Below are 18,650 nucleotides of genomic sequence, written 5' to 3'. Positions count from 1 at the left end.
GTGTATCATAGCAAAGGGGGTGAATACTTACGCAATCAATTATTTTCTGTTTTTATATTTGTAATTAATTTAGAACAATTTGTAGATTTTATTTTTCACTTTGACATTATGGACTTTTTTGTGTAGATCAGTGGCAGAAACTCCTAATTAAATCCATTTTGATTCCATGTTGTAACCCAATAAAATGTGGAAAAGTCCAAGGGGGGTGAATACTTTTGAGAGCCACTGTAGATAATTTAAGATGGGCCAAACGGCCTCCTCTCATTCAAACATGTATTAACCAATGTACTAATTAGTCCTGAGTGTGGCCTCTGTTTTTTCTGTGTGTGGATACAGCTTAGACTCTGAACTAACCAGCCCTCTCTCCTCCCCAGGTGTACATGTCTCTGGTTCCTATAATTGGAGGGGTTCTCCTGGCTACAGTGACTGAATTGTCTTTCGATTCTTCTGGGCTCATTAGTGCCCTGGCTGCAACCCTCTGCTTCTCTCTACAAAATATTTTCTCCAAAAAGGTGCGAGAGTCTTTAGTATGGTTTGTTTCCAAGTTAAAGGTAGAACAGATAGGCTGTACACAATGACATTTCCTCACCTACATTCATGATATTTGGTTTCCAATTCTTATTTTTTTTTTCATCACATCCTTGAAACTTTTTTTATATTTGAGCTCAGCAAGGTTCAGAGCAAAGCCCACTGCAACCTCCTTCTAGTTAGTTCCACACGAGGGCATTTTGCATCATCAATGTGAGACCAAAGTTAAGAGAGTGAGACTAGATTCATTATCAGTCTCACCGTCAACACATGTGAGCTTCCTGAATGAAACAATAATCAAAATGATGTAAAGTTAGTTGAATTTAGAATAATTCTGTAAATTTAGAATGTATGTTAATGCAGTTGAATTTAAAATGATTTCTGTATACTTTTCTGAATTTGGATTCAGAGTGATCTCTGTAAACTCTGATGAATTAGCTGTCTGTCCTGTGCAGGTCCTGCGAGACACACGGATACACCACCTCCGTCTGCTCAATGTCCTGGGCTTTCACGCTGTCCTCTTCATGCTCCCTACCTGGGTGCTGGTGGACCTGTCGTCTTTCCTCGTTGACAGCGACGCGGTGAGTGGATCCTGCACCACAGTCTGATGTTCAGACACACACAGAGCTTGAGTTTGAAAACCACCAGACACCTGCTGCTGCTAATATCACAAACCACTTCAGCTGGCAGCAAAATCTATCACGTCACCCTTCACTTAGATCTGTGACTGACTGAGGTTGCCACATGTGAACTGAACTGCAGCATTTAAACAATGGCCAAGGAAATAAATACTGGTATATTTAAGAAAAAAACAACACTACCTTTCAATTGGATATTAAACATGACTTCACTTCATTTACTTTAGTACTAAGCAGTGCGCAATACCATTTTTTGTAAGGAAATAAGAAAAGGATTATCAGTAGCGGCTGGTGAATTCTGAGACGTGTGGGGTGTTAATATAAAAACATATACATTCAGAAGGACAGGTTTTTTCAGCAGAGTACCTTTTTACACAGCTACATGCATACAGTAACTACAGATTGGGGGGGAAAAAGTCACAAAAAATGTATTAAAAAAAGATTTTAATTAACATGATAACGTTTCTCTCTTTCACACCCACACACACATTATGTCACAATTAATATTATTCAATGAGGAATTTTAATACAGCTCCATATGTGACTGACAAGTCTGTACGAGCATCCTCTTATATCTTATCAAACTGTGCTCACCTGCTCACAGCTGTTTTAACTGTGAAACACTGCGCTGGGCGACACAACACACCCCATAGAGCACTGAACACACGCAAGCATTGCCATACAACACAGAGCTCAGCGTGCCCCATAGAGCACTGAACACACGCGAGCATTGCCATACAACACAGAGCTCAGCGTGCCCCATAGAGCACTGAACACACGCGAGCATTGCCATTCAACACAGAGCTCAGTGTGCCCCATAGAGCACTGAACACACGCGAGCATTGCCATACAACACAGAGCTCAGCACATCCCATAGAGCACTGAACACACGCGAGCATTGCCATACAACACAGAGCTCAGCACATCCCATAGAGCACTGAACACACGCGAGCATTGCCATTCAACACAGAGCTCAGGAATCACAGCTGCGCATGTGCTACAGAGGCAGCAGGGAAACTGTCCAAGGTCCTTCCTGCGCATGCTCATGCTCATTTGCGGTGGTAGCAGTAGGCAGTGTAATTCCCATTATGATCTCCGTAATGATGTTGCTAGCGGCTAGCGACAAAATAACAAATTATTACTGAATTCAAACTGCCGGTGTCCCAACACCCCCTTATACACCAGCCGTGCCTGGGATATAGACCACAAAACTAGTCCCATTTATAACTTTGAACTACACACTAAGTTTAAGATAAGTAAATTGATTTAATTGAAACATGCAAATATATGTAAATATATATTTATTTTTGATGTGTTGAATTTTACATTGCCATTGAAAAGATCCACCAGGAGGCGGAGTTGAGACGGTACTGAATTCATTTTTTTCTTTGAGTGAAAGATGCTGTTTTAGCAGAACAGGAGTAACAAAAAAAGAATTATGATTTATCAGTAATTTTTCAAGGTCGGTGTCAGAGAGAGGTGGCTAATATGCTGAAGTGTCTGTGTTGTGTTTATCTGGAGTGTTTACAAACCGCTAAAAATAATTATTTGAAGTGACAAAGTCAGGGCCACGTTTTCAGCCTGATCAGGTCAAGAGGCCAGAAGTTAGACAGGTGTCAAAATTGGGTTGATTTTGGACCCCCTGACCTTTTAATCAATCTTTTATTAAACTATTTAAGCTTGACACTTGTTTTAGGTGTCTTTTTAGTGGAAATTGCATGAAGAATCCAAAAGTGATATTAAAAACACATTTAAAGTTCCACCTTAAAGTTTTTGACCTTTGGGGAAAACCCCAGTAATAGAAATCTGAACTAAATGTCATGGAAAGGTCCAAGTCTCCTTCACAAACAAAGTTACAGGAAGGGAAGATTTTGAAACGTTCCCGCAGGGGGTGTTACCTGTCAGGTGGTTTGTCACGGAATGACCCTGCAATGCCAGTTCACTCAGCGTGAGATGGCATCATGATACAAAAATACACCAGGGATAAAATGATACAGACTTGTCTGCTGCCTAGTGTTAGTTTTATCGTTTCTGAATGTTATAAATGTTTATTACTAGTAGACTAAACAGAGGTGGCTGCTACATTGGGGTGGTTTCTGCATGATAAAGACAGAATGCTTTGAGGTGGTGCCTTCATACTCGCTACTCAGCCGTATTCTAGTGTCAAAGCTTCATAACAGAAGCCACTTAAGAGAGTGACTTCATATCTGCAGGGTTATATAAACCCTTCATGCTGAATGTGTTTTTGATCGTGACATTGATCTTTGAGCTGATATGGCTGCCAAATTCAGGTTTATTCCCATGTAAAGAATATGAAAATCCTATGGAAATAAACATTTTCGGGTAACCCATTCCATACCTCACCACTGTGTCTACATTCAACGACATGACTAGGTAACCCATTCCATACCTCACCACTGTGTCTACATTCAACAACATGACTAGGTAACCCATTCCATACACCACTGTGCCTACATTCAACAACATGACTAGGTAACCCATTCCATACCTCACCACTGTGTCTACACTTAAGCAATGAAATCTCTGTTTGCAAGCCATGCTTTTAGACTGTCTTGCACTTCCTGGGTCACCTGGAGGCTGAAATAGACCCCTACTATCTTCTTTCCTGTAAATAACCAATCAGCTGCTTCTCCTATTGACTGACATGCGTTCAGCCAGTAACTTAACCCAGAAGACACTGCTGGAGTGATCAAGGAAGTAAAGCAGGCAAGGCAAGCAAACTAGGAAGTGCCTCTAACCTAGACCAGGTGTCTGTTTCAAAACTGCCCATTGAGCCCTATATAGTGCCATATGAATTTGTTAGCAAGGCATTATTGCCACACCCTAACTCTCCTTCTCGTTTCAGAGTTTCATGTCCATTTGGTCGAGCACGCTGGTCCTGCTCCTGGTCAGTGGGTTCTGTAACTTTGCTCAGAACATGATTGCCTTCAGCATTCTGAACCTCATCAGTCCTCTGAGCTACTCCGTGGCGAACGCTACGAAGCGCATCATGGTGATCAGCGTGTCCCTGCTGCTGCTGAGGAACCCCGTCTCCTCCACCAATGTGCTGGGCATGATGACCGCAATACTGGGGGTCTTCCTTTATAACAAGGTAATGCTTCAGTTAAACTGCATGAAGCTAACCGGAGGTATCGCCTGATATCCTGGGGTTCAAATCCAAACGCTTACTAATCTACAATTACGTGAGTGAAACACTAGCCTCTCCTGATTTAAGGGCAGTAAAAAAATGTTATGTATTATTGTAAACACCAGGGGGTGATGTAAGGATGCAGAACCCCAGAATGCTGCCTTAAATCGTGTTTAGCAGCTGGAAGTTAGATTTTTTTTTTTGGGTCTCTGAAAATGCGGCGTATGTAAAGAAAGGTGTTCACCTGGCATTCTGCACTGCTATCAAATTTGCACTTTGCCATCATTAATCCATTCAAATTATACTGAAATGCATTCAAATGAAGAAAAGAGCATGGAATTGGGTGGGATCTGGATACCAAGTGGGTGCAAACATTATAATATGATGTAAGGATTTTGCCTTGCAATTACTGACCCTCCAAAAACTTTACACGTCTTCTACAAGGTGCAAACCATTGTAGAAGTGAGTAACTAAGAGCTGTATAAAAGCGCACACCTGCAAAGACCTGTCATTGGCTTCAGGATGGCTGCTGTGGTACACTTCCTGATACGGTGACACTTGGCTCTTGTAGAGGAGAGCCTCAGCCATAAGGACTCTCAGCTCCTTATCAGAAAACGTTTAATTTTTATTCTGTGAGCCAAGAGGACTTTGCTGTGCTTCCTCCTGACATTTTTTTTTCGTGCTCCACAAATATCATATAGAGCCTACTGCTCTCTGTACTGCTAACTCTGCAGTGCAGCCTCTGACATTTGTTTGAACAGCAGCATTTCAGAAGGGATGTGAGAAGAATGATTTATTTAAGTTTCCAGCCTTGTCTTGCACACTTCTCTAAACTCAATGTGCCAACAAGTACAAAAGCCATTCGCTGTGCTGTGGTTGCTTAGGCGACCATGGAATGTATACAGGTACGGTAGTATCTGGGTTATTATTGGATGTAACTTTAGCACTTTTAAAAAGGTCCATATTTATAGATACAAAAATGAGATGCAATTAAAATCAAAATGTCGCTGTTGTCTTACTGTGGCATTGTCATTGTTTTCCACACAGTTTGTGCTTTGTATTTGTGCTTGCGAATTATGCAATAAAGTCTGCATTTTTAAATATTATAAATCATATATGAGAAAGTATAGCTAACAATAATTCCAGGACATCGTTTCTAAAACGCATTACCATCACTTCAGATATCTCCTATTTTCCTATATGAAAGCGACTCACATTGTTAAACGTGTATTTGATTTTTAATGGTTCAACTACAAAATACTGTAAATTACCATTACAAATTCAAATTCACCTTTACCATAATGTGTGTGTTTCCTAAAGGAATGACCTATGAAGTTAAGGTAAGATTTACCAGAATAATTTTTTTAGCACCATGTCTTTTAAGCATCCAAGTAAAGCTATTTCATGAACACCTTGTGGTGCACACTTCAGTGTATGTGGCAAAGCTGAATGTTTCACATCTTTGTCATTTTTAAACAGGCTAAATACGATGCAAACCAGGAGGCAAACAAGAAACTGCTGCCAGTTTCAAAAGAAGATCTCCTTTCCTTTGATCATGGAAGTGCTGCGCTGGAAAAAAGCCATGCCAATGGGATCATGCCCTTCCCAGTCAACTCGGACTACCAGTACAGAGGAAGCAACGTGCTGACGGATCACTTCCAGTACAGCCGGCAGACCCACGCTCTGGGAAAGAGCTCAAACCAGTATGATGTGTAGAACCTGGGGAGCAGCATGGGTTTGAACTTTACTACCAGCGCTGTCGCAGGCGCAGCTAAGGGGAGAGAGAGATTGGATGGCAGTGTCTGTATGGGAGAGTTTGCACACTGAGGCATTGTGGACCATTTAACCCGCTAGGGTGCTGAGCCCACTAGTGTAGATTTTCAAATACGTGCTGATTTTATTGAGCATGCTACATGAAAACTAGGGTGTACAAAATGTGTTGCCCGTTTCCCCTAATTTGGTTATACCATAGTATCCCTGAATAGATAATCCCATACAAACGTATTCAAAATTATTTTAACACACACGTGAGATCTTGCTGTGGCTTTAGTTTGAGGGATTTTCCCACAATCAAAAAAACAAAAATATGAAAAATATGATTTTAAATGTTTCGCAAACCACAATATGTTTTAATACAACAATAAAATGATGTAAATATAGATTCCTAGAATAGGGGTGATTGATCTATTCTGGGGTACCGTGATTTAGGGTAACATGGGTAAAAATGAATCATTTTGACTCGCTGTTGGAAGCAAGAAAGGAATCGGATTGTAGTTTTTCATTGTGCCCTCTGTGTTAGTAAATAATAGTTAATCCGCCCCCCCCCCCTTCCCCAAATCAAGCAACTGTCCTTTTATTTTGCATGTACAGTAGCTTACACTACCAACCATAAAGAACAACAGCTGCTCCTTCAGTGTATTTTTCCAGTTGTTAAACCCGCTGCCTGGGTCGCTGTCAGCTTTGCCCTGCTTTCCTTCGGCAGTATTTACATTGTGAATTATTCTTTTAGTTCAGCCCTTTGTTTTGTGTTTTGCATGCTGTATAAATCTATATAAACATCTTTAACTGTGACGTCCTTCTAGTGCCCACATGAGAAGTGCAATTCTGTTTCTGTTATACAGCAAGACTAACGGCACTTGCTGTTTCAGGTCATTGTTTAGGTTGCATATGTTTTGGAGATGGGTTGTAAAGCTAGTATTGCCATATCGGGAGCCCTGGGAGAGTCTTCCCTGGGGAAGGCAGTCCAGGGAGTGCAGGCTCTGGCTGTGCCACGCTGCCTGTCTTCACTGGGGATTCCTCAAGGAGTATTGGCTCTGGTGCTGGGTTACAATCAGACTCCTTGCAGTGGCCCCTGCTGGCTGGGTACTGGTGAGCTCAAGCGGACACCTGCAGGGCTGCTCCTCCAGGGGCCGGTAGCTCGCCCACATCGCTGTGGAGCTCCTGGGTGTAAAGAGGTGATTGGCTTGGGGATGCCCACTGACCTTCACTTCTCCTGAGCTGTGGGAATTGCTGTGGTGAGGGAACATCATTGGGCATTGTGAAAATTGGAGAGAAAATCAGGGGTACTCAGAATCTTTTAATAATTGCATAATCTTATCAAAAAGTATTTATATTTTTTAACACTTTCTGGACAAAATTGAACAGATGTATGGTGTTCTGCTGATTTGTAAAGGTCAGTGCTGGTCAGGATTGCACTGTTGCACTGTACAGTCTCATCAATAAGAAATGTCCATCAGTAACTTTAAAAACACTCAATCACAGAGTCTAAGTTTTTAGTGGCTCTCCTGATAAAAGCACAGCCTGTTGGAGTGCAGGGGGACTCGTGCAAGCCTGGGTTCAGTCCTGTTTGTGCTGCTAATGTGTTGGCGTTTGTGCTTCCGCGAGGTTAGGAAGGAAAACTGGCACCCAGTAGTAATGCTGGTCTCTTCAGTCAGGCTTGTCAAGTTGACAAACGTTTCCCAGAATCCTTATTTTCAAATTTCAAACTTGATTAAAAGTAACCCTAAACAAGGTGAGATTGTTTTTTTAGGTGCAGTAATCCCAACATTAACCTTTCTACATGTGATTTATTTATGGAAAGAGGTTTTATTTTATTTTGACTCATTAAACAATTATAGTAAATGTTTTACAAAACAGGTTTAAAGTACGTTGTGCTAGCAAAATAATTCCAGTAAGTCAATATTTTCTTGTCTGATAAACGCACACATTATGGCTGCATGAAGGAATTAAGTGCAACAGTGATTGGTACTCAAATGCGAGCCAGTGTGTTACGGTTAATAAGACCCCACCTGAGCCTACACATAACCTATGGGGCCCCACTGCTTGCAACACACAGGAAGTTAACTTGATAGAATAAAGTGGTAATCTACAGCAATATGGGGCTTGTGTGAATGTGGAGGTGCAAGTTAAATCTTATCTGTTGTGCTTTTTCATTCATTGTATAGGTCTCAAATGTCCAATTTTGAAAGAAAAACATCTTCTAGTACAAATATCTGGTAGCACACTTTGTTTTGAAATCTGTTTGCAAGCCATCGGTCGCTTGTAGGGTTAGATTGTTCCCCCTCCTTCAACGGCTTCTTGGTTGTCATTAAGCAACCAGCTGCTTCCTGTTGACTCTCCCTTTCAGCCAGCTGCTTCCTGTTGACTCTCCCTTTCAGCCAGCTGCTTCCTGTTGACTCTCCCTTTCAGCCAGCTGCTTCCTGTTGACTCTCCCTTTCAGCCAGCTGCTTCCCTATTGACTCTCCCTTTCAGCCAGCTGCTTCCCTATTGACTCTCCCTTTCAGCCAGCTGCTTCCCTATTGACTCTCCCTTTCAGCCAGCTGCTTCCCTATTGACTCTCCCTTTCAGCCAGCTGCTTCCTGTTGACTCTCCCTTTCAGCCAGCTGCTTCCCTATTGACTCTCCCTTTCAGCCAGCTGCTTCCCTGTTGACACTCCCTTTCAGCCAGCTGCTTCCCTGTTGACTCTCCCTTTCAGCCAGCTGCTTCCCTATTGACTCTCCCTTTCAGCCAGCTGCTTCCCTATTGACTCTCCCTTTCAGCCAGCTGCTTCCCTATTGACTCTCCCTTTCAGCCAGCTGCTTCCCTATTGACTCTCCCTTTCAGCCAGCTGCTTCCCTATTGACTCTCCCTTTCAGCCAGCTGCTTCCCTATTGACTCTCCCTTTCAGCCAGCTGCTTCCCTGTTGACTCTCCCTTTCAGCCAGCTGCTTCCCTATTGACTCTCCCTTTCAGTCGGCTGCTTCCCTATTGACTCTCTCTTTCAGCCGGCTGCTTCCCTATTGACTCTCCCTTTCAGCTGGTAACAGGGTTCCTGAGGTGACCTAGGAAGTGCAAGTGTAACAGACATCCAGAGAATAATGCAGAGACACTGAGGCTGTTATTTAAAGTAGTACCAGATATCCTGATTTAACATGACAGTACATGTTTGCTATAACATGTGTTTCTTTCAGAACTGCCCATGTTAGACTAATGTAACTAATGGAAGTTCAAACAGATGAGATGTATGCAGCTGTGCTCTCTGCAATTACTGCAACCTGCTGGTGTGACTGGAAAGATCATTAGATATCTAATATAATGGAGTCATTGCTGTAAAATAAATGTACCGTTCTGAAATATCAGTTATCATAATTAATGTGATCTGATGTATAGTTTGTTTCAGCCATCACATCCTGGGACACCCGTTGCCTCAATACAGCTGGTACACCAGTGTAACCATAAACCAGTCCCCCCTGCAATGCCTGCCCCAATGGAGTTGGCACATTTGTTCTGTGTTGTATTTCTTACTAGGTGTGTTGCAGGGGGACAGGTTAATGGTTACACTGTGGCGTACCAGCTGTACTCGTGAGACGACAGGGGTGCTTTAAACAGTTTGAAAAGTCTCCAGGATGTGACAACAGAAGCACACAATGATACAAGTGGATCTAAACAAGAAGAATACATCATTCAAATAGTGGTTGTAGTTCAGAGCTGTACCAAGTTGTTCTTTTGATATGTGACCTGCTTGGTGTAACCTGTCTGTTGCATCTGCAAGAATACATTTAGGGTATCACTTTTATTAAGGGTGCATATCCTGAATAGTGTCTGTCACTGTGTAAGTGAAATGGCTCTGCAGAATGGACAGGTCTTGAGATTTGTGTGTGAAGGATTTTAACAGAGTCTGAGTTTATTCAATTAAAGAGTGCTAAATTAATTCTTAACCATTAGATTTAGACTTGCAACCCTATTGGCTAATATGGTATTTAAGATAGTCTGTGCTATTGCCCACAAAACACTAGGAGTCAATAGCCAAAGAACCATTGCCCCCTTAAATCACAGGTTTATTAAGACAGACTGACTGCAGCTTTCACCTTTCATAAAGTACTTGCTGCCTGAGGGCTGAAGAAGGGACTGCACTATTTGTAGATTTCCTTGTTTCTTATTTCAGACTTTAGAAGGTATTTGTATTTTGTTTTAAATGTTGTTGTTTTTTTTAACTAAACTGCTTTTTCCTGGAAGCAGTCCACTCACATGCTGTAGGTCACATGGATGGCAACCAGCCGATTGGAGGAAAATGTACCTACACAGGAAGGGAATTGTAATCAGGAAGCGGCAGCAGCTTTTAATACATAGTGTTTTATTTGAAAGATTTGGGTATCCTAGCGGGAGGGGAGTTCAATTAAAACCTGAAAAGGTGGACCAGTGATAATGTTTCCAATGCTGAGAAAATCTTTTAGCCAGTAGTTGTTCTTCCTCAATCACAGAAAAGTGCACAGAAAGGTTAATGAAGGAAAATTACAGAACCCTTTGTCATTTCATAGTGTGTGTGTCGGTGCAACATTCAACACTGAGCCAACCTCTTACAAGGTATAAACATAGAGAATGTTGTGATAAACAAGAAAAAGAGTATTGCTGGTGAAATAATGTTGTATATAACTGGGGGAGTGTATAAAAATGTATTTTAAACTTGTAAATAAAAATGATGTATGTATTCAGTGTTCTAGGTGGGGCATTGCACAATTAAGAATATTCCAGCGACTATTATCATTAATGATGACGTATTTAACATCTCCCAAAATATCGGTAAAAAAGTCAGAGGACTTGGAATTTCACCAAGAAGTGCCGGTCAAAAATGAAACGTGTACTATGAAAGTCAATTCCCCTTTAATGGAACTACCATTGGGGCTATATTTGCAGAAATGAACTTGTCTATTGTCGCAATCTGATTGTTTTGATGTGTATCAAATCCTGCAATTATCTTTTCAGATCTTTTTTTTCTACTTTGCACCCTTTTTCTATACGAGTGCCATCTTTAAACAATATCATCTTTTGATGTTTATCGCATAATGCTAAACCTGGTGAAGTTGTTTAGAGTTGGTGCTCGCATTAAAAAAATGTATGCAGGACAAATTAGCAAAATGCTATTTTAATTAAAGTCAAAAGAATAACAGTAAACTGTACACTACCAAAAATTATTATTTAAAAAAAAAAAATACATGTTTTTCAAAGCTTCCAATTTGAGTGTTGAAATTATGGCAGGGTAATTGATAGGCTGCAGTAAACTACTAATAAATAACTTCGAGAGGTTCTCTAAAATCAAAAACCACAAGAGTTCAAATGGAACTCCAAGATGGAACTTTTTTGTGATAATCTGACTGACTTTTTTAACAAGCTAAACAATTTTCTGTTGAGAATGAACCTGAATAATGGTTTGATGGACATGGCTCAAGGGCACGCAAGACTGACAGAAGAAGAGATCATTGACTGTTCTGACCTCTGAACAGGGCATCCTGGCTCTGGTAGGCTGCAATGTAGGAATTGTATTAAAATAATGTTTTACTGTGGATCTGTACATGTTGAAAAATTATTAAAGCGTTGATTTCCCCCAAATCCCAAGCCTTTCCATGTCTTCAATGTATCGATCCTTGTGCATTGATAAATAGAAAGTTTTTGGTTTGTGGGTATTTTTTATAGTAGGTTTACATTTTCAAAGCTGTTTTTATGTTCTAGTAAATGGCATTTTTACTGAAACGATGTTTAGATTTATTTATGGTATGTAGTGGCATCAGATGGAATAAAACGTGTGCGGTAATGCACATTCTCTCATTGTGTATTTAATACCATTTATTTTATTTCAAATTTCAACATGAAATAAAGAATAACAGATATAAATGCAAAAATGTGTCCACAATTGTTGTTTTTTTTAACCCAGGTTTCTGCCCTCATTTGTGTTTATACAGGGTGATTTATGAAGGACCGTAACCCTGTCTTTGAAGCCATACAGAGTCCACTCATGTACTGTCTGTTCATTAAACTCCCTTGTTAGAACACTGATATCTAGGGTGTGCAGATACCTGCATTTATTAGGTATTAAATGAAACACGCAAGCAGGCCTCTTAATCAATGATTTAATATCACAAGAGCAGCTGCGTCTCCCTCAGTTTTACAATCAATTACCAATCAATAGCACTGTACCACAGTGAGGGATCTCAATCAATCACGGTGAACCACAATGAGGGATTTCAATCAATCTCAATGAACCACAATGAGGGATTTCAATCAATCACAGTGAGGGATTTCAATCAATCAGAATGAACCACAATGAGGGATTTCAATCAATCTCAATGAACCACAATGAGGGATTTCAATCAATCAGAATGAACCACAATGAGGGATTTCAATCAATCTCAATGAACCACAATGAGGGATTTCAATCAATCTCAATGAACCACAATGAGGGATTTCAATCAATCTCAATGAACCACAATGAGGGATTTCAATCAATCTCAATGAACCACAATGAGGGATTTCAATCAATCTCAATGAACCACAATGCGGGATTTCAATCAATCACAATGAACCACAATGAGGGATTTCAATCAATCACAATGAACCACAATGAGGGATTTCAATCAATCAGAATGAACCACAATGAGGGATTTCAATCAATCTCAATGAACCACAATGAGGGATTTCAATCAATCACAATGAACCACAATGAGGGATTTCAATCAATCACAATGAACCACAATGAGGGATTTCAATCAATCTCAATGAACCACAATGAGGGATTTCAATCAATCTCAATGAACCACAATGAGGGACTTCAATCAATCACAAAGAGGGATTTCAATCAATCTCAATGAACCACAATGAGGGATTTCAATCAATCTCAATGAACCACAATGAGGGATTTCAATCAATCACAATGAGGGATTTCAATCAATCTCAATGAACCACAATGAGGGATTTCAATCAATCACAATGAACCACAATGAGGATTTCAATCAATCACAATGAGGGATTTCAATCAATCTCAATGAACCACAATGAGGGATTTCAATCAATCTCAATGAACCACAATGAGGGATTTCAATCAATCTCAATGAACCACAATGAGGGATTTCAATCAATCACAATGAGGGATTTCAATCAATCTCAATGAACCACAATGAGGGATTTCAATCAATCACAATGAACCACAATGAGGGATTTCAATGAACCACAATGAGGGATTTCAATCAATCACAATGAACCACAATGAGGGACTTCAATCAATCACAATGAGGGATTTCAATCAATCTCAATGAACCACAATGAGGGATTTCAATCAATCACAATGAACCACAATGATGGATTTCAATCAATCTCAATGAACCACAATGAGGGATTTCAATCAATCACAATGAGGGATTTCAATCAATCTCAATGAACCACAATGAGGGATTTCAATCAATCTCAATGAACCACAATGAGGGATTTCAATCAATCACAATGAACCACAATGAGGGATTTCAATCAATCACAATGAGGGATTTCAATCAATCTCAATGAACCACAATGAGGGATTTCAATCAATCTCAATGAACCACAATGAGGGATTTCAATCAATCTCAATGAACCACAATGAGGGATTTCAATCAATCACAATGAACCACAATGAGGGATTTCAATCAATCTCAATGAACCACAATGAGGGATTTCAATCAATCTCAATGAACCACAATGAGGGACTTCAATCAATCACAATGAGGGATTTCAATCAATCTCAATGAACCACAATGAGGGATTTCAATCAATCACAATGAACCACAATGAGGGATTTCAATCAATCACAATGAACCACAATGAGGGATTTCAATCAATCACAATGAGGGATTTCAATCAATCTCAATGAACCACAATGAGGGATTTCAATCAATCACAATGAGGGATTTCAATCAATCTCAATGAACCACAATGAGGGATTTCAATCAATCACAATGAACCACAATGAGGGATTTCAATCAATCACAATGAACCACAATGAGGGATTTCAATCAATCACAATGAGGGATTTCAATCAATCTCAATGAACCACAATGAGGGATTTCAATCAATCTCAATGAACCACAATGAGGGATTTCAATCAATCTCAATGAACCACAATGAGGGATTTCAATCAATCACAATGAACCACAATGAGGGATTTCAATCAATCTCAATGAACCACAATGAGGGATTTCAATCAATCTCAATGAACCACAATGAGGGACTTCAATCAATCACAATGAGGGATTTCAATCAATCTCAATGAACCACAATGAGGGATTTCAATCAATCACAATGAACCACAATGAGGGATTTCAATCAATCACAATGAACCACAATGAGGGATTTCAATCAATCACAATGAGGGATTTCAATCAATCTCAATGAACCACAATGAGGGATTTCAATCAATCACAATGAGGGATTTCAATCAATCTCAATGAACCACAATGAGGGATTTCAATCAATCACAATGAACCACAATGCGGGATTTCAATCAATCTCAATGAACCACAATGAGGGATTTCAATCAATCACAATGAGGGATTTCAATCAATCTCAATGAACCACAATGAGGGACTTCAATCAATCACAATGAGGGATTTCAATCAATCAGAATGAACCACAATGAGGGATTTCAATCAATCACAATGAACCACAATGAGGGATTTCAATCAATCACAATGAACCACAATGAGGGATTTCAATCAATCACAATGAGGGATCTCAATCACAATGATAAAATCTGAGTTTGTTAGTTTGATCACGACGGGTTCTATATTAAACCACACTGTCAGTTTGGTATTGATTGGTTCTCAGTAATTGTGTGAGTAACCAATTTACTGACAGTATACATATTGAACAGAACTTATTAGCACTGCAGTCAAAGCATTTCAAGGAAGCCAAGTTGCTACACACAATAATAAATTAATACTGTATCTGTATTTCATGTAATGACCTGCATTTCCAATTCATGATGCATTCAGCAGTTAGACAGCTGTAATGTCTCCATGTATTCAGCACTTAGACAGCTGTAATGTCTCCATGTATTCAGCACTTAGACAGCTGTAATGTCTCTATGTATACAGCAGTCAGACAGCTGTAATGTCTCTATGTATTCAGCAGTTAGACAGCTGTAATGTCTCTATGTATTCAGCAGTTAGACAGCTGTAATCTCTCCATGTATTCAGCACTTAGACAGCTGTAATGTCTCTATGTATTCAGCACTTAGACAGCTGTAATGTCTCTATGTATACAGCAGTTAGACAGCTGTAATGTCTCTATGTATACAGCAGTTAGACAGCTGTAATGTCTCCACGTATACAGCAGTTAGACAGCTGTAATGTCTCCACGTATACAGCAGTTAGACAGCTGTAATGTCTCCATGTATACAGCAGTTAGACAGCTGTAATGTCTCCATGTATTCAGCAGTTAGACAGCTGTAATGTCTCTATGTATACAGCAGTTAGACAGCTGTAATGTCTCCACGTATACAGCAGTTAGACAGCTGTAATGTCTCCATGTATACAGCAGTTAGACAGCTGTAATGTCTCCACATATTCAGCAGTTAGACAGCTGTAATGTCTCCACGTATTCAGCACCTTGGGTGCCGGCACCTGATACAAAATTGGTTTAAAAATAAAAAAAATGTGTTCATCCTGCTTCATCGTTTGGGCTTCAAGTCTGTCAGTCTAGTAGCTTTTAAAATCAAGGACAAAACTTAGGATTGCAAATCTGTTTTTCATGAACATAATACAATTTTTTAACAAGAGGAGGCCCATCTGAGCTTGTCCAGTTCCCAGTAGCTGATTGATCTCAAATCTGGGTGAAGAAGTTTCCTCTGTCTTACCTTTGTGTCAAAGACTGATACCAAAACTAAAACATTACTAAAGAAAATAAAGTCTAAAAATGTGATTACAGATAAGAAACTGATTTAAACTGCACAGGGCACCGCAGTTTTGTCCTCAATAAACACAGCATCCCATCCAGACTGAAGGGGATCCCTTCAACCTTCTTTCCAGCGTGGACTTGTTCAGAACAAGGTGGCTTCAACACTGGAAGATCCTGAGAAAAGGGTGCCTTCCCAAAACTCTCTGCTCTCACAGTCCCTGATTAGCATGGGACTGCGTCACTGACATTAGGTAGTCAGAGGTTGTGTTGATCAGGGTCTCAGTTTATATCCGTTTTCCAGCTGGTTTCTCTGCTGCCCGGCCACTGTTTCAATGAGAGAGGTGTCAAGCGGTTTGTCTCCGTCTCTCTGCTGTTTCCTCGCTGTCTCTCAACCCGAAGCACTGGTTCTCCTGGCTCAATGCTGGTGATTCCTCTCCAGGGCAGTCTGGCCCCTGTGCCTGCAGCATGGTCACTATGCCCTTGTCTGATGCCAGGTAGAGGACGGCTTGGCGGGACCCCGGCACCACTGAGTTGCCCCGCCGATGGAAGGCCCGCTTGGCCAGCCCCATGACCCTGTGGAAGACGGCTCTGCGCAGCAGGATGTACACCCAAGGGTCGAGGATGGGGTTCATGGAGGCGATGCGAATGGCCTGCAGGTTGGGGTTACCCATGTCTTCCTCCACTGCTGGATGCATGATCTGGTTGATAAAGACTCGCACCTGGGAAGGAAGCATTACAAATGTATTATTCTCTTACCCACACAGTGTTTTGTTTCCAATTCCTTCTGTTTTTGATCATTGAGACTTTTTTTTTTAAAAAGTTTAATCTCGTAGCCACAAGCCTTGCTACTGAGACCATTTTATTATTATTATTATTATTATTATTATTATTATTATTACTAATAATTCATTTTTCATTTAGAGTACCCAAACATTTCACCCCTGATTTTCTCCCCAATTTAGATCCCCCACTTCATCCTTCCCCACACAGCTCAGGAGGACTGGAGGTCTGTTAGTGTCCTCCGATCCCCAAGCCAATCGCCTCTTTACACCACGGAGCTCCACAGTGGATGTCAGCGAGTTACTGGCCTCTGGAGGACAAAGGCCAGCCCTGCAGGGGTCTGCTCTGAGCTCACAGGACCTTGGCCAGGAGCTGTAGCGTGAGGAGGAGAAACTGGCCCTGCATCCCGAACCTGCAGGAGCACCAGAGCCATCACTCCCTCTGGAATCCCCTGTGAAGCCTGGCAACCTCACACAGCTACGAACCTGCACTCCCAGGACTGTATGACTCCCCCTGCACACCACACGTCCATGCCTTTACCAGGGGAGACCCTCGGGGACCCCCGTGCTCCCCTGTCTGTACGATTCCCCCTGCACACCACACTCCAATGCCTTTACCAGGGGAGACCCTCGGGGACCCCTGTGCTCCCCTGTCTGTACGATTCCCCCTGCACACCACACTCCAATGCCTTTACCAGGGGAGACCCTCGGGGACCCCGTGCTCCCCTGTCTGTACGATTCCCCCTGCACACCACACTCCAATGCCTTTACCAGGGGAGACCCTCGGGGACCCCGTGCTCCCCTGTCTGTACGATTCCCCCTGCACACCACACTCCAATGCCTTTACCAGGGGAGACCCTCTGGGACTCCTGCACTCCCGTCTGTACGATTCCCCCTGCACACCACACTCCAATGCCTTTACCAGGGGAGACCCTCGGGGACTCCTGCACTCCCCTGACTGCATAACTCCCCCTGCACACCACACGTCCATGCCTTTACCAGGGGAGACCCTCGGGGACCCCTGTGCTCCCCTGTCTGTACGAATCCCCCTGCACACCACACTCCAATGCCTTTACCAGGGGAGACCCTCGGGGACCCCTGTGCTCCCCTGTCTGTACGAATCCCCCTGCACACCACACTCCAATGCCTTTACCAGGGGAGACCCTCGGGGACCCCTGTGCTCCCCTGTCTGTACGATTCCCCCTGCACACCACACGTCCATGCCTTTACCAGGGGAGACCCTCGGGGACCCTGTGCTCCCCTGTCTATACGAATCCCCCTGCACACCACACTCCAATGCCTTTACCAGGGGAGACCCTCGGGGACCCCTGTGCTCCCCTGTCTGTACGATTCCCCCTGCACACCACACTCCAATGCCTTTACCAGGGGAGACCCTTGGGGACTCCTGCACTCCCCTGTCTGTACGAATCCCCCTGCACACCACACTCCAATGCCTTTACCAGGGGAGACCCTCGGGGACCCCGTGCTCCCCTGTCTGTACGAATCCCCCTGCACACCACACTCCAATGCCTTTACCAGGGGAGACCCTCGGGGACCCCTGTGCTCCCCTGTCTGTACGAATCCCCCTGCACACCACACGTCCATGCCTTTACCAGGGGAGACCCTCGGGGACCCCTGTGCTCCCCTGTCTGTACGATTCCCCCTGCACACCACACGTCCATGCCTTTACCAGGGGAGACCCTCGGGGACCCCTGTGCTCCCCTGTCTGTACGATTCCCCCTGCACACCACACTCCAATGCCTTTACCAGGGGAGATCCTCGGGGACCCCTGTGCTCCCCTGTCTGTACGATTCCCCCTGCACACCACACGTCCATGCCTTTACCAGGGGAGACCCTCGGGGACCCCTGTGCTCCCCTGTCT

General features: G+C 42.4%; 2 protein-coding genes across 3 annotated transcripts in view; one reads left to right on the top strand and one right to left on the bottom strand.

The window, feature by feature from the left end:
* The window catches only part of LOC117966314 (solute carrier family 35 member E1-like), a 30,319-nt gene extending 18,641 nt beyond the window's left edge, over positions 1 to 11,678 (top strand). Inside the window, exons 3-6 of the mRNA XM_059014308.1 lie at positions 375 to 512; positions 984 to 1,109; positions 4,033 to 4,278; positions 5,794 to 11,678. Coding sequence (XP_058870291.1) covers positions 375 to 512; positions 984 to 1,109; positions 4,033 to 4,278; positions 5,794 to 6,030 — 747 coding nt within the window. The 3' untranslated portion in view covers positions 6,031 to 11,678. The remainder of the gene's footprint in view (positions 1 to 374; positions 513 to 983; positions 1,110 to 4,032; positions 4,279 to 5,793) is intronic.
* The window catches only part of LOC131721082 (prostaglandin E2 receptor EP4 subtype-like), a 41,909-nt gene that overhangs the window by 6,441 nt on the left and 16,818 nt on the right, over positions 1 to 18,650 (bottom strand). The window contains exon 2 of one of the 2 annotated variants that reach the window (XM_059014306.1): positions 11,273 to 16,708. The exons of the other annotated variant lie outside the window; for it this stretch is intronic. Within the exon in view, the coding sequence (XP_058870289.1) occupies positions 16,334 to 16,708 (375 nt within the window). The 3' untranslated portion in view covers positions 11,273 to 16,333. Of the gene's footprint in view, positions 1 to 11,272; positions 16,709 to 18,650 lie in introns of those variants that run through there. 2 annotated transcript variants of the gene reach the window in all.

The sequence above is a fragment of the Acipenser ruthenus genome, chromosome 47 (assembly GCF_902713425.1).
Source record: "Acipenser ruthenus chromosome 47, fAciRut3.2 maternal haplotype, whole genome shotgun sequence".
Lineage (NCBI taxonomy): Eukaryota > Metazoa > Chordata > Actinopteri > Acipenseriformes > Acipenseridae > Acipenser > Acipenser ruthenus.
Note: the sequence above shows the minus strand (reverse complement) of the source record. Positions and strands in the feature narration are given on the sequence as shown.